General features: G+C 41.6%; 1 protein-coding gene across 1 annotated transcript in view; it reads right to left on the reverse strand.

Annotated features, from left to right (window-relative positions):
* The window catches only part of KCNK17 (potassium two pore domain channel subfamily K member 17), a gene marked incomplete at its 5' end in the record, with an annotated part of 28,207 nt that extends 14,884 nt beyond the window's left edge, over positions 1–13,323 (reverse strand). Inside the window, 3 exons of the mRNA XM_082758174.1 lie at positions 542–656; positions 11,577–12,201; positions 13,028–13,323. Coding sequence (XP_082614300.1) covers positions 542–656; positions 11,577–12,201; positions 13,028–13,323 — 1,036 coding nt within the window. The remainder of the gene's footprint in view (positions 1–541; positions 657–11,576; positions 12,202–13,027) is intronic.
* Positions 13,324–14,457: the final 1,134 nt, after the last annotated feature.

The following is a 14,457-nucleotide window of genomic DNA, read 5'->3' on the forward strand; positions in this document are numbered from 1 at the left end:
AATGTACAATTCATCTCCTACCTATCAGACAGCACTAGGCTTGGGAAAGGGATAGAAAAGTATAGGGAAAGAGGTTGTGGGGTCTCCTTCCTCAAAGATTTTTGAAAGCGGCCAGGACATGGTCCTGGGCAACCTGCTCTGGGTGCTCAAGCAAGGGTTGGACCAGGTGACCTCCAGAGGTCATTGCCAACCTCAACCACCCTGTGATTCTGAGAGACAGGAAGTGTAGGTATTGCAGCACCCTGAAGCGATACTACTTCAGGACTAGAAAATTGAGTAACTTAATAGGGATATGTACTGAGCTAATTATTCCTGCATCTAATTAGAGGTCATTACTGCAATGGCAATAACAAAGCATTCTTAGTTCTAGGGCTAGTCTATTGCATGCTTACCCATTGCATGACATAGACAAACTATAGAGTGCTATGATATAGACAAGCTATATTAAGTCCCATAAGGCTGGACAGTATCTGATAGCACACATCCTCATTCCTGCTCCTTTCCCACCTATAAGGCTGTCCTGTGAGTGGGGAACTCTTACCAATGGTGGTTATTGCAGAGATGGAGAAGAAGAAAGACCCGCTGAAGTCCCACCTGCCCAGGCTGGTGGTGTTTCCCTGGAGGGTTACGCCGCTTTTGTAGGCCTCGATGATACCCTGCAAAGAGACAGTAACATGAGATCCCACAAACTCAGAAGAGCCAAAAGTCAGCATACTTACTGTAAGCAAATGGCATCTACAGAATAACAGAAAGTTGCATGCGCACACGGTGGATCATACAGTTAAACGTGGAAGAGACTGGAGGGCAAGAGTTGCCTAGCGAAAGCCTCTCCAGATAGTTATTGACTGCCCTACAGCATACAGGCTAGGAAAAGAAAGTGTTTCCAGACAGCATATTCTAAAGGCAGAACCCCCAGAGCAGCAAGTAAAGGTGCAAACATAAATGATACATGCTGGATACCTTGTCTACACTGGGGTGGAAAGCATGTAGTGTAACATATGACAAACTACACAGAATGGCCAGCCCACTAGTATTGTGCACCCTGTCCCCACCTCACTACACCAAGTATAAATAAATGGATTGGATTAGTGGGACACTCAATTCTGTTCAAACCACCTGGGAACAACTCAGATGTCATCATGGCAAAGTGTACAGAATTATGCCAAAATAAGGTAACAGACATTTTAACATTGCCCACATCTGACTATGCATTCTCATGCCAATAAAGTTAATGACATTGAACCTACTTGTGTTGAAAACAACGTTAGTCACAGCACATACGCTAAGCTTTTCACACCCACAGACTAAAAATCTTTTGGAGGTGATTTCCTTGAATGCAAAGTGTAGTCAAGAATAAATAAAATTCATTAACTCTGAGAAAGACACACAGATACCCAACACTATCCCTACCGCACAGTAAGACTGCTGATAAAGCTTTCATTACTAATAAAAGGAAGCACTCTCAGGTTAGACTTGCAGCAGCTGTAAGTTTTACAAAGAAATTGTGGTTTGTGCATCCATCAAGCAAACCAGTGCCTCAAGCCTGCAAAGCAGCTTTGTCCCATTTTACAGATGAAGACATGCTATGCTGTAAGCAATTCCTGGTATCATACATGGCTGTGAATTAAAAGTAGTTTCTAGAGACTCAGTCAGCACCTTTATTATAAGGACCATTATCTTTTTTCTCCAGAGCTACTAGTTCTCACACTAAGAATAAGGAACAGCTCTTAAAAGCAACATACATTCTCTTCCAAGTGGAGAAACACCATTTGATAGTAATTCTCAGACTTACCTTCATTTACTCATAACTCAAGGCAATTAATTGCAACAATTCAGGGTTGCATCATAACCCATTAAAGTCTGACAAAATGCTCTTCTGCTTTTCTCTGCACAAGATAGAGGAGAGAGCCCTTACTCTGAGAAGGGCTAAGAATCAGATGCTATATTACATTATGCTTCCTTCAGTTAATTGCTTCCTTGAGTTGAGCAATACATTTAGAAAAAAAAAAAAGGGGGGGGGGGGGGGGGAAGGAGGAGGAGGAGGAGAAAGGGAAGAGGGAGAGAAAGAGACAAAGATTTTACATCAGGAAGTCTCCAGCAGCAGGATTCGTTTTGCATAGATTGCATGTAATTTCCACTTCTTCCACAGCCAGTGTCTGCACTGGGGTTCGTCAGGGTGTATGGGATGCAGGCTCTGACCTTTCTCTGTTCTCCATGATCTCTGATGATGTTTGACCTCAGGTTTAAGAGCAGTTCTGCAGTCAGGAATCAGGGTGCCCAAGAATATAAAATAACTCCCTAAACAAACCATATACCAAGGGAAACACTAGAAATTTCAATAGATGACAGATCTGTATTTTCCCTTCTCCCTGTGAGAAACTATTGTCTAAATTTTAAGACAAAAAGCTTGTTATTCTCTCAAACTTTCCTTGTGTAGCCTGTCATCTCAGCAGTTCCATATATTTAATCCTGAAGACGTATATACATGCTGGAACACCAACAGTCCAGCTCTCAGATAAATTACCAGCTTGACTAGATAGAGGTATGAAGCCCGTCTGCATACAGCATGTTTTCCATTCTCCTGCCTGTTGTCCTGCTGGTACAAGCTAAGAAGTTGACAACATTACATGATACCAAGTTTTTAAAGCCAGAAACTTCAGACACCTTAACTCCAGAGAGGATAAGAAACTGTGGCTGAATTAGCCTAGAGAATTGAAAGTTTCTCCACATAGGAAGTGGAAATCAGCAAACTGAACAGGATGTCATGTGAGAAGCAAGTCACAGGAACCAAAGCATTAAGTGCTTAATTTCACATCATTGCATCACTTCAGTTCTGCATGGTTTAGGACAAGAGACTGTTCAGGTGTAAGCACCATGCTAGCTTTGCAGTGATTTCAACAGTGAAATGTCTGCACTGTGTTAACTTCTCCTGAGGTAATGCTACTGCCAGGAAATAGTTTGTCTCAAGAGGTAGACAGGTAGGCTCAAGCACTTGCAGTGAATGGCATGATGATCCTGCACTCACCTTTACGAGGAGGTAACACACAGCAAGCACTGAGCCTGCAGTGCCCACTGCTTCTGTTTCTGGGCTTAAGGTACTTCACATACTTACAAGAGGTCTTCAAGAGCCTTCAGCAGTAAGCCTCTGGCTAAGCATTTCTGTGTTAAAACTTGTTATCAAACATCCAGACAACATGGTTAACTGTGAGGATCACTGTGACTGTTACAACCTGATATGGGGATCACTGAATAATCATGAAAATCAAAACCACTTGAATAAACTGTTACTCCCAGGAGAAATGTCAAGTTGAATACTGGCAGGATAACAGAGCTACTGCTGCAACCCTGAAAGTGGAGGATTCTTAGAAGGTGGAGAAAACAATACTAACATTTTTTTTTTTTTTTAAATGTAAGACTTTTATTACAATATTCAGAGACAACCTCTGATTCACAGCAACAATGTTGGAAAAATAAAAATTTATTCTTCTGAGAAGAGCAGAAGTGATGGAGTTTACAGATGTGCCTATATAGGCAGATCTGTGAAAGAAATTCACAGATGGCTATTAATACACAAAAATTACCTCTGGCATAGCAAGTTATTGGATCGCAAACTCCTGGAGGCTGAGGAGGCAGAGAAATATCAGTGCATACTTGCACTAATTTAACAGGCTTCTCTAGGCATCTGCTTTTGGTTACTTTTTTCACAAAAAGAAATAAATTTAAAAGTAGTTTGTCATTTTGAGAGAACACATAGGAGAAACCCAACTAATAAATGATCAAGTACAACAGCTGGATTCTCCCCGCTTTTCTCATTGCAAAAGCACCACCCCTCCCCCCCCCCCAAAAAAAAAATAAAAATTGGCCTGTGGGTGCAAGAATCGAATCACATACATTAGGTGACATCTGCTAGGTCTCTTTAGCCTGGCTTTGAGAACCAGACATTTCCTGCTTTGCTTTACATTGATTTGGGGGAGAAATACTAAGGATTTTTATTTTTCTTTTATTTAGGATAATCATTTACATGGTATCTTCTCTAAAACCTGATACATTAAAAGGTACCTAGTAGAAGCAGGATTTCAAATCCATTTTTCAAAAAAAAGTGCTATCTGCTTGACCTAATATACTAGTCACCATCACCAAATGCTTGAACACAATCCATCTTGAACTTGTGGGGTTTGGGCTGGATATTTCAGGAACTTGAAAGGTCATGCATGTAACTCAGAAGTATAGGAAGGAAACAGTGGGTGGTTAAAATAGTCAGAAAAAAAAAACAACAAAAACCCAGAACCCAGTTCTGCTTTGGTTTTTACAGACAGACAAGCTACATAACATAGGAAAGTAACTTTTTTGCACTTATTTCCCCCCTCTAAAATAATCATAGTAACTTGTTAGTCACAGGGTCTACTTTGCTGACAAATCCTGTATGTATCATATTAACCCTCCTATAGAGGTTTTTGTGGAATTGCTATAGGATTTATAAATGATGAGCTTTGATATTTTTGGGCTTCATGAGTCAATGAAGCTTTGCAAGCTGCCACATTTTTTCATGAACTAGGCTGCTCTGTTTCTTGATAGTACCACGCAAAGCCTACTTGCATGGTCAAGTCTCATTGCAGCTGGCAATTAGAAAAAAGGCATGACTTAAACATTTAAATGTAGATATCTGTCCCAACACCTCTGTGAAAAGCATGCTTTTGGTTACTTACATTTGGCTTCCACCTTGGTTTTACTCAACCACGAGCTCTGAAGTTTTCACTTAGGAACATCACAAACTAATACTTGCAAGTGCACCCTTTATGTTAGATCATTACATCCCACTACAAATTAAAGCCTAGTTTGGCGTGTACTTCTGCAGGGAATTCCCTCCTTTAATTCAAGCCCACGGGTAACTCCATGAGGAAGCTGTAGATTTCTGCTGACTCCCTTGTCTAATGTGCCTCAGACATAAACTTATTTTAGAATGGCAATTACCTTCTTTCCTTCTCTCTATTCAGTTAGAATAACCATTGCTGGTTCTTCCTCCAGGAGCATCCAAAAACAACAGTATCCCAACTTCCTTATTGAGGTTAAAGAAACACAAATAAAAATATATAAAATCACTGCTTCATCCTGCCTTTCAGCCCTTTTCAGCTTTGGGACTGTACTTTCACAAATGACTGACACTGAATGCTTCATTCCTCCTGTAAAACCACCCCACAGAGCTTTGCCCCAACAAAATCAATATAGCTACAGTCATACCAGCAAAAAATAAAATACCTGTTTGAATTACACTTCCAATAGAGTTTTTACTCTTCAGAGAAGAAAAAAAAAAGTGAGGAATGAGGTAGCCTACGTAAATACCTCCAGAAGCTTAATACCTACAGCCTATGGAGTATATTTCTCTTTCAAAATTTCTGAGTTACATCTTCTTCTTTCCCAGAAAAACACAGGTTTATTCGTTTTTCATTTGCTGTGGAGTCACTCTTGCTTTCAGCCACATCTTTTTTCTCATTCACCATGTGTGCTGTGTTATCAGTTCTGGGCAACTCCCAGCTTATCCACTTCCTCTTTTCTAAACCCTCTTATCACATGTGGGCCCCTCCACCACCAGCTTGTAGCTGCAGCACGGTTTCTGATCAGCAAGGGCTGCCAAATGGAAAAACATTATTTACTCTGACCTCCTTAATGCCAACTGAAAACTTCATTCTTCAGATCTGTGCTGATTCAGGTGAGTTGGGTACAGCTTTCAAAAAATGCACTTAAAGTCAGCAATGATGAATGAATGCATGTGTATACTTGAGCTGAGACGCTGCCTTCCTCACAATCTTTACCTTCTCCTGAACATTATTCTTTGCTGTGAAGATTATAGAAAGAGAAACAAAGTTTACATAAAATGATTAATCAGACTGACTCTGATCTATCTGCCACCCTCCTTCCCCCCAGAACCAATAATAAGATACAAAGTGACACGGGGGAACAGGAAGCCATGGAAGATCATGACCATTCAAAGGATGCCCATGAGAATTCCTAACTCTTCCTGGACTATGCTCAAAATTTCTCTCACATTTCTGGGCAAAAATTTTTTACTGGAGGAAAGCATCATGGAAGGAGTCACACAAATGACTTTTATAAACTACGATTCCAGTCACTGTTGCTGTCCTTGTGCTTCTGAACTACAGCATTTTGGCCAGAGTTCACAGTAAACTTGAGATATCTTCATAGGCAACAGCAGCATTTCCTAATTGCATTTGGAAGCAGTTCTCCATGAAGGCAAAAAAACATGAGAAGTGATTGGAGTAAGAAACTTCACTCCCAAGTTTAGATGAAGCATACACATTCTTATATAAAATCACCTTCTCCAGAGAGTATATGGCCTCCTGAAAGCTGTATAATTTCAGATTATAAAGGTGAGGAAGTGTCTATCAATGAGGGAAAGGAGGCATTTCCAAGCCACCAAACTACCATTTAGATTAATGACAAAATATAAACTCACAAACATCGTGCCTCAGAAATTATGTGTAATATTTATATATAAACACTCATTTACTTTTCACAGAATACCAGCCGTAATCAGAAGGAAATATTAATGTTAATCTTGTCTCAGATTGTGAGGACAAGGGTCAATTAACTTCAAAAAAGAGGTTATGGATTGCACCATTCCCAGCTATGAGCTCTGGTCCCCTGTTCTGGCCTGGAGTGGAAGCTTACTTGAATTCTAACCAAAAGAAAAGCAGGCACAAGGTTCATTACAGATGCTGGATTATAGACTCCAGCTGTTTTCTTTAGACTTTTACTGTCGGTGCTGGATCTGCACTAAGGTTTCTAGAACCCACATAGGCTTCCTTTTCTAAGGGGAAGGATCGAGAGATGCAGTAAACAGTGCTACAATCACTGCTACCCTGAACCACTAACACTTTTTCTGAAAATTAAGTTTTTATATCTAGAAAGACAGTGCAGCATGATTCAAGGGCCAAAGCACTGTTATTGCTTCCCAAATCCAAGAACACGAGTGACTCAAGAGCAAATAGGACCTGGTACAAGGCACTGCCTATGTAACCTACAGGACAGAACACAGCAGGTTGTGTTACATCATCTCTGTAAAATTGAGAAGATCTTTCTCTAGTAGTTATTTTCCTTTTAGTTGCTTTAAAAAGGATGGGGATGGACTATCATGGACAAGTAACTCTAAGAGCAACCTGCATCTTTAAACAGCTGAGAAGATGTAACATCTCTGATAGGCACCCCCTGTATTTAGATGTCTGCTGCTAGCATGGTGTCCCAAGTCCGCCTTTTTAAATACAGGTACCTGACATTACATCATTAACCAGAAGACCTAAGAGTGAGTTGACTCACCAGAAACAACTGCACATCCGTAGATTTTCTCCTTACCTTCCAAGAAGTCCAGCAATGTACCACTATCCTATTGTCCATCCTGCTTTATACAACAATTTCCTACAAATTTTTCTCTAACAACTTCTGTCAAAGGCTAGCAGATAACGTAAGCACTGAACATAAAATGCACATACTCTTGGTAACATAACCACACTTCTTTTTAATTAACAGTTCATTTCCTTCTTTGATATGGGTCTGGGCAAAAGTGTACTGGCTATAACTTAATCACAACTGTAACACATTTTGATAAAATGGTAATGAGAAAGAGCAATTACAGAGGATGAACCCTGTGTCACCTGTGACAAGCCAATGGAAATTTTGACTAAAGTGGGTCCTATAAAAATATCATTGCTCCACAAGAGAAGGATCCAATGCTGCTCCATATAGTCCCTTATGGAGCTGGTGATCTCTGTTACTCACCCCCTAATGGTCAACCACTGCGACATCATCTGTGGACAAGATGACTTTAGTAAACTGCATTTGAAGGTTTTTATTTCCTGACAGCTGGCACAAAACTCTGCTGGTTCAATGTCAGCATAATCCAAAGTATTGATGAGGATCTTCCAGTCACGTGGGAGCTAGTTGCTCTTTTAATCACGAACTTCATGTGATTCTAGCTGTTGACTCTGGAGATAACAGTATCTAGGTCCACCTGCAGGCTTTCAGTTTATGGCCTGCCCTTTAGAATTAGGTCCTTTCCACTACACCTTCAATCTTTCCAGGCAGGAGTATTGTTAGCTCACCTTTGATCTTTTCCTTCCCAATTTATGTAAATGACATGGCTTAATTAGCCTCTTGCATCTACAATAGTAGAAAGTGGGTAGAATAATATAATACAGGAAACAGCTGTATTAGGTGATAAGGTTACAGGGAAAAAAAAAAGGCAAGGACAGCATGAAAAGGATATCCCAGTAACAGCCCAACACAGTGCTGCAAGTCTGACCCTACACACAATCTTCTGACAAAAGAGATGTGGAAAAGCACAGTGCCTATAGCTACATCAGTGTCTAAAACTACTGACAATGCTGCAGGAAGAAGAACATGCTCGGGGGACAGCTCAGCTGCAGCAGTGCTATGTATACTCCTCCTAGGCAGTAAAACAGAGAAGTGCATCAAGCTAGGCGGTGTGGCTAAGACCTCTCCCCCACAAAGGTTAGAATAGGTCTCAGCTCCACAAGATGTGACAAAGCAGAAAGTGCAGCCTCACTCATTGGACACTTTTGGAAAGATTCGCAAATCTGTAATCAATATCATTCTTACCTGGTCTGCAACTCTTGGATAACTTTCCCTCCCCCCAGTGGAGTCCAGTTACTGTTCTTCACTGTACTGAGGGTTCATAATCTGAAATCTGCTTTATTGCATCTGCTTCTACCTTCTGCAAACTGTGTAATTTAGAGCTTCCTTTGATGTGACCTCACATTTTGCCACATGAAGACCACCATCACATTTACAATAACAAGCCAGATACTGTCCACTTTGTACGTTGCCTACTGTCTCTTGAGGATCTGTTTACTTTTGTTCTTGGTTAACAAGTGTTTGTATCATAGACTTTGCTTACAGTGTCAGAAAAACAGCCTAGGGTGAGATAGGTCAAACCCAAACATGTTTTCCTTGAGCAGATGTTACTGGGTGCACAGTAGAGGGATATGGGGCTGGAGTCTCTCAATTCTCCTTTATGCTGTCCTTACTCTAGGCATAAGTAATGAAAGCCAAGAAAAATGCAAGTCAATCTTCCCCATATGCACACACACATTCAATGTATGTACATAGTAACACACATGCATGTTTTTTTTTGTGTGTGGTTATACATAAGCCAGTTGCACGTGCTACCCTCAGTTATTTAGAAAATGCAGAACTGCAGAACCCTGCAGGGGAGGAGCCAGACAAAAAATAGCTGTGGGAAGCAGGGACCTACCACTACAGAGGTCATATACACAGTTCTAACACTCCTCTGCTGTTCAGTTTTTGTTGGTCTGCTATCTCCAGCTCATTCTCTCTTTTTTTTTTTTGCTAATTAGAAAATTGCTTCCGACCCAGAAAGATCTGAGCCACTGAAATAACAGGATGAGTTTTCTAGTTTAGCTACCATGGCATGGTTTGTTTGCCTTTCCTCCTGCCCATCCTCACACAATGCTCTCATGCAAGCTCCTCAAGGCAGGAGCTCTCTGCTGCTTTCCATCTGCACAAGGGCTGGACGAGTAGATCTCCAGTTGCGGCTGGTAACTAGGAACTAAGCAATAAACAGGTTGTAAAATGATGTTTGTACATTGCTTCAGCAAACTGGGATTTTATTCCATATTGGCTACTATTCACTTTAAAATAAACATAGAGTTTAGAATTATCTATGATGAAAAGCCGTATGAAAATAGAAAGGAACTGCCAGTAATGTCAAAGCAATTAAAATTCATTCACTGCTTTATGTTTTCACACTCTTTATATGTCTTTCTTATTTGCAAATAATCAGCTGTGTATCTAGAATACAAACTTGTTATCTGAAGAGGGTTATTGATGCATTGCCTGATAAACTCTGTATTAAGCAATTTACTGTACAGGGAATTTTTTTTTCTTTTCTGAGCACACTTACAGTAAATGAGCAATGTGACATAGGAAATTAAAAAAGAGTACAGGAAAGAAGCAATCCTGTGGATTATTTATTTAAGATAAATTTCTCACTGTGAAAGTTATTGAAAATAGCACACAAAGCCATTCAAGTGGACTACAGCTTCTCAAAGGAAGAATGCATGCACAGACATTCTGTATAAAATAAAACAAAACTTTCTTTTAATGTACTCATCCAAGGCATGCTCAGGTCACAATTAAATACTCACATGGCACAATAAAGCTGTAGCTGGTCTGAAGGGATTTGGGTGGCTGTCCTAATCTCTTGCCTACCAGACGGTATGAAGAATTAGTAGAGGTCATCTTGCAGTAAAACAAACCACCAGAACGACATTGTAAAGACCTTTCCACCTACTCACTTGAGACTACTTCCTCTACTACTATCACCTCATTACTCTCATTCACCCAGAGAAATCCCTTGCAGCCCCATGGGCACTGAATGAAACTCAGTCTGAAGCTGCCTCCATGCAATGCCAGGCTGGTCAGCTCTGATGCATTTCTCACACTTCCCAGATGAATTATTTCAAAAGGCTATCTATATTCCTCAGCTGGAGCTGTACTCAACAGACAATATAAATAATAAGAGTAGGTACCATAGTAGCTTTCAAGGGACCAAATTTGAAGATTGACAATGCAATCTGCACTTTCACTCTGCTACTGATTGCCATTGAGGATTTACCATCTAGAAAGTCAAAGGATGAGAGCCTGACAAAGGTTCTCAGCACAGTTTTGTCTTACTGAAACTCCTGATAAGATTATCCGCTTGATGTGTTTCTGGTTTATTTATTTATCTCTGCCGGAGAAATTAAAAAAAGTGGTGGAAATATTTATCTTTTAGGTCTTTTAAGCTCTGATGACCAGCTACCATGCTTCCAGACACTACCAAACACCGCTAGCACCCTCCACCCCACTTTTTGTTTTTCAGTGCCTATTCCAGGTAGGCGGCACCCAAAAGAAGCAGCATATAACCAACTACCAGAACTCACTGATCTAGAATGGTTTGGGCAAATATTTATGACATTTCAATATTATAGATTATATTTTCTTTCTTTTTCTTTTTTCTTTTCTTTTTTTTTTTTTTTTTTAAATTTCAAACAGAGAGTGAACATGAAGGCCATTTTGCTCATTTCTCTCATTTCTGTACCACAAAATGTAGCCACTTGAACTTCGGTAAGATTGCATTTGGTCCACCTGTGTATTTTACAGCCATCCTGCAAACAACCTCAGAAACTTTTTGAGGTTTACATCTGCACTGCATTACTAGGATTTTTTCACTTCCCTTTAATTAACAGGTAGAAAACTGATGGAGGAGGAAAAGGTTTGACACCAACACAAAACGCAATCCAACTTACCACACCAAAGCCTTTCCGTTAGAACTCATCACTTGGAAGCTGCCACAGGGTATCTCTAACTCATCCTTAATTACTTCAGCAGCAAGCCAGAACCACCTGCATTTAACACCAGGTCCTACCCCACCACCACCTTCCTCCCACCACTTAAACCCCAACCAAAGCTGGCGGGGCCAAGAGAAGCCCCCTTGAAAGCCCCCCTCTTGGTGGCCCAGCTCGGCGAGGGCAGGGGCTTACCTGGATGAGGCGCTGCAGGGCGGCCCCCCGCAGGCAGGTGTGGTTGGCAAGCAGCTCCCAGTGCTGCTGGAGGAGCCGCCGGGCTGCCTGCACCTCAGCCGGCCTCTCCAGAGCCTGCAGCACGCCGGCCCCCAGCCCCACGTAGCCCACATAGGCCACCAGCAGCACCGGCACCCCCCAGCGCCGCCGCTGAGCCTCCGACGCCCCCATGGCTGCCGCCGCCGCCAAGCCGCCGCGGGGCTGAAGAAGCCGAGGGCGGGTGGAGACCGCGCCCGGCCGGCCCACGGCACCTCCCCGGCCTCCGCCTCCTCGCCGGGCGGCTTCGGAGCTCCCTGGCCCCGAAGGTCCCTGCCCCAAGGCTGGCTGTGCCCCGAGGGCACTAAACGGGTGTCCCTGATAACGGCTGTGCCGTACAGACACTGGGAGGTGCCGCCCGGTTCTCCCGCGGAGAGCAGCAATCTCTTTGGGTGTGCGAAAAGTTTGTCGTTTACCTGTTTTGGTGCAGCGTGGGAGCTGAAGGGGAATAAACGCACTAAATTTCTGAGCGGGGTGCCTTTGATGTGCTGTCGAATGGTAAAGCCTTCCTACACTGCCCCGTGATTTTCTTGCTAGGGGAGTGTTTGTGCTGTTGTAAGTAAGGCAGCATTCAAGCAGGCTCTGTACAACCGACTGGTTCTGGTAATATGCTAACAATTTTTTTGGGGGGTAGATGCTTTAAGCTCATGTTTTTACTGACAAAATGCAGAATTGCACATGCAATCTTCTGCCAGCATGAAACTGGCGATGCTATGCTAGCCCTGTTCCTGTATCATCCTCAACACAGTCATAAAAAACAACCAACCTTGTGCTGCTCATTGCTCAGTCTCAACTCTACCTTTTCAATGTATTCTTCACTGAATGATGTTTAAACTGAAAAAAAAAGTCGTAATATATCACAGAAAGAAAATATATTAAAAACGTACATAATTTTCTTTCATTTAAGACAGAAATAGACAAGAGCTGCACTTTCATGTTATAAACACATTAAAATCAGACAGTTTGTACAAAGCACACTACTAAATATAACCCTGTTGAAACATTGCTGACTAGTCATAGAACATTTAATGTTTACACTCGAATTATATTAAACAAATTACTCGTGAGGCACAGGGTTTGTAACTACAAGCAAGACTGCATAAAAACCCAAGGCATCAAGTATGTGCTTGCTAGAAGGAGTTTGGGGAGGAAGAGAAGAGATTAAAATTCGCAACAAATCTTTGAAGAATCTTGTAATATTTTAACAATCTGACTGGCTCATATTCCTGAGTATTCTCTGCAATGGCACTTTGCAATCAGAAATGAAGTGTTGTACACCTGAGGAGGATACATGTGTGTCAGCCTTCTATTTTAAATCTCCAGAGAGACTGGCTCAAATATTTGCAGATGACGTTCTGGTGTTGTCTGGAAGGTACCAAAATTTTGGAGGATGAGAAAGGGCTTGCTGAGTGAGGTTAAAGGGTAAGTGTAAGCTTGGAAGAAGGTTTGGTTCTTGCCCTGCTCTGGGCTGCTCATGACAGCTGCTCAGGACAACATGCTGCTTCTCCACTTCACAGATGGGATGTAGACACTTCTGGGACAGTGCTCCTGCCAGACGCTGCAGAGCTGGGTTCACGTCCTTCAGAAGTGCTGTCTTCTGCATAGCCTGGCTGAGCATCTTGTAGCTGGTTGTGTGGGCTCCATTCTGCGCAGGGTTGCACTGGTAAAACATGCTATTAAGAGTCCCTTCATGCACTTCTCTGGCTCCTTGTAAGCTGTCATGACCGCACAATTCTTCCACATTTATTTTCTTAGCTGGTCAGTTGATAATTGTTGACCACCTTTTTGTTAGAGGAAGAGTACTAAGAAACACTTTGTCCATGCAAAGAACTAGACCAGTTCTGCCAGTATGCAGCTCAAAATAAGCTTTATTACAGACGTGTATGACCTTTAGGATCTTCTTAGGATCCTGAAAAATTGACAATGTGAGCAAGAAATTTCTATTACTTGTATAACAGAGGGGAGGTCATCAGTATCTTTCACTTCTCTTTTCCACCATGGCCATATGTTTGATTTGAGTTTTTTGTTTGTTTATTTTGAGTCTTCTGGCAGGCAGCTTGAGAACTGCTGCAGCTACCGTCAGCCTTACTAAAAGCAGCAGGAGCAAAAATTTCAGAAGATAGTCTTGCTGTGCTGCTATTTTGTAAATAAGTATCAGATATAGGGATAATTTTGTGGACTGAGGTAAAAGCAACCCAAACTCCCTGCGGTCAGATGTCAAGTAAGAAAGATTTTAACAAACACTTGGTCAGTAAGTAGTGTATGCATGCTTTTTATCCCTCATAAACCTTGTTATCACTTTTTATGGCATGCAACATAGTGTAAAACAGTTTATATCATCACCTTTACACTACCGCATGTTTTATGGCTGGCTGTGACTAAATAAAGTAAGGCAGCATGGAAAAAGTGAAGTGAAGGAAACTGACTGGTTATAAATTCAGTAGAACTTTAGCTTTGTCTTTCATACAAACAGGCCAGGAATGTCTTACAGTGTTGTCGCAAGACAGGTACAGAGTATAGCAATGGTGATGATGTTATGAAGTGCATATACAAATGTTATGTCGAAGAAAAAAGAATCCTGAAAGTGTATGTTTCTCAGGAGGTTTGCAAAGATCCAAAAAGCAAGACAGGACAGAGTTGTCAGTGACAGAAGTTACAAAGAAAATTGTTGCAGAAATTCATGGGAATGACTGAGAAAGATCAACATAGAGACCGAGGAGATAGAATCTGTGAGGTAGGTAGGGATAAGGCATCAGGGAAATCTCAGTTGGGATAAGCATTGGAAAGCTCATTTTTTTAATGAGTA

Source organism: Aythya marila (assembly GCF_965140915.1).
Source record: "Aythya marila genome assembly, chromosome: 3".
Taxonomy (NCBI): domain Eukaryota; kingdom Metazoa; phylum Chordata; class Aves; order Anseriformes; family Anatidae; genus Aythya; species Aythya marila.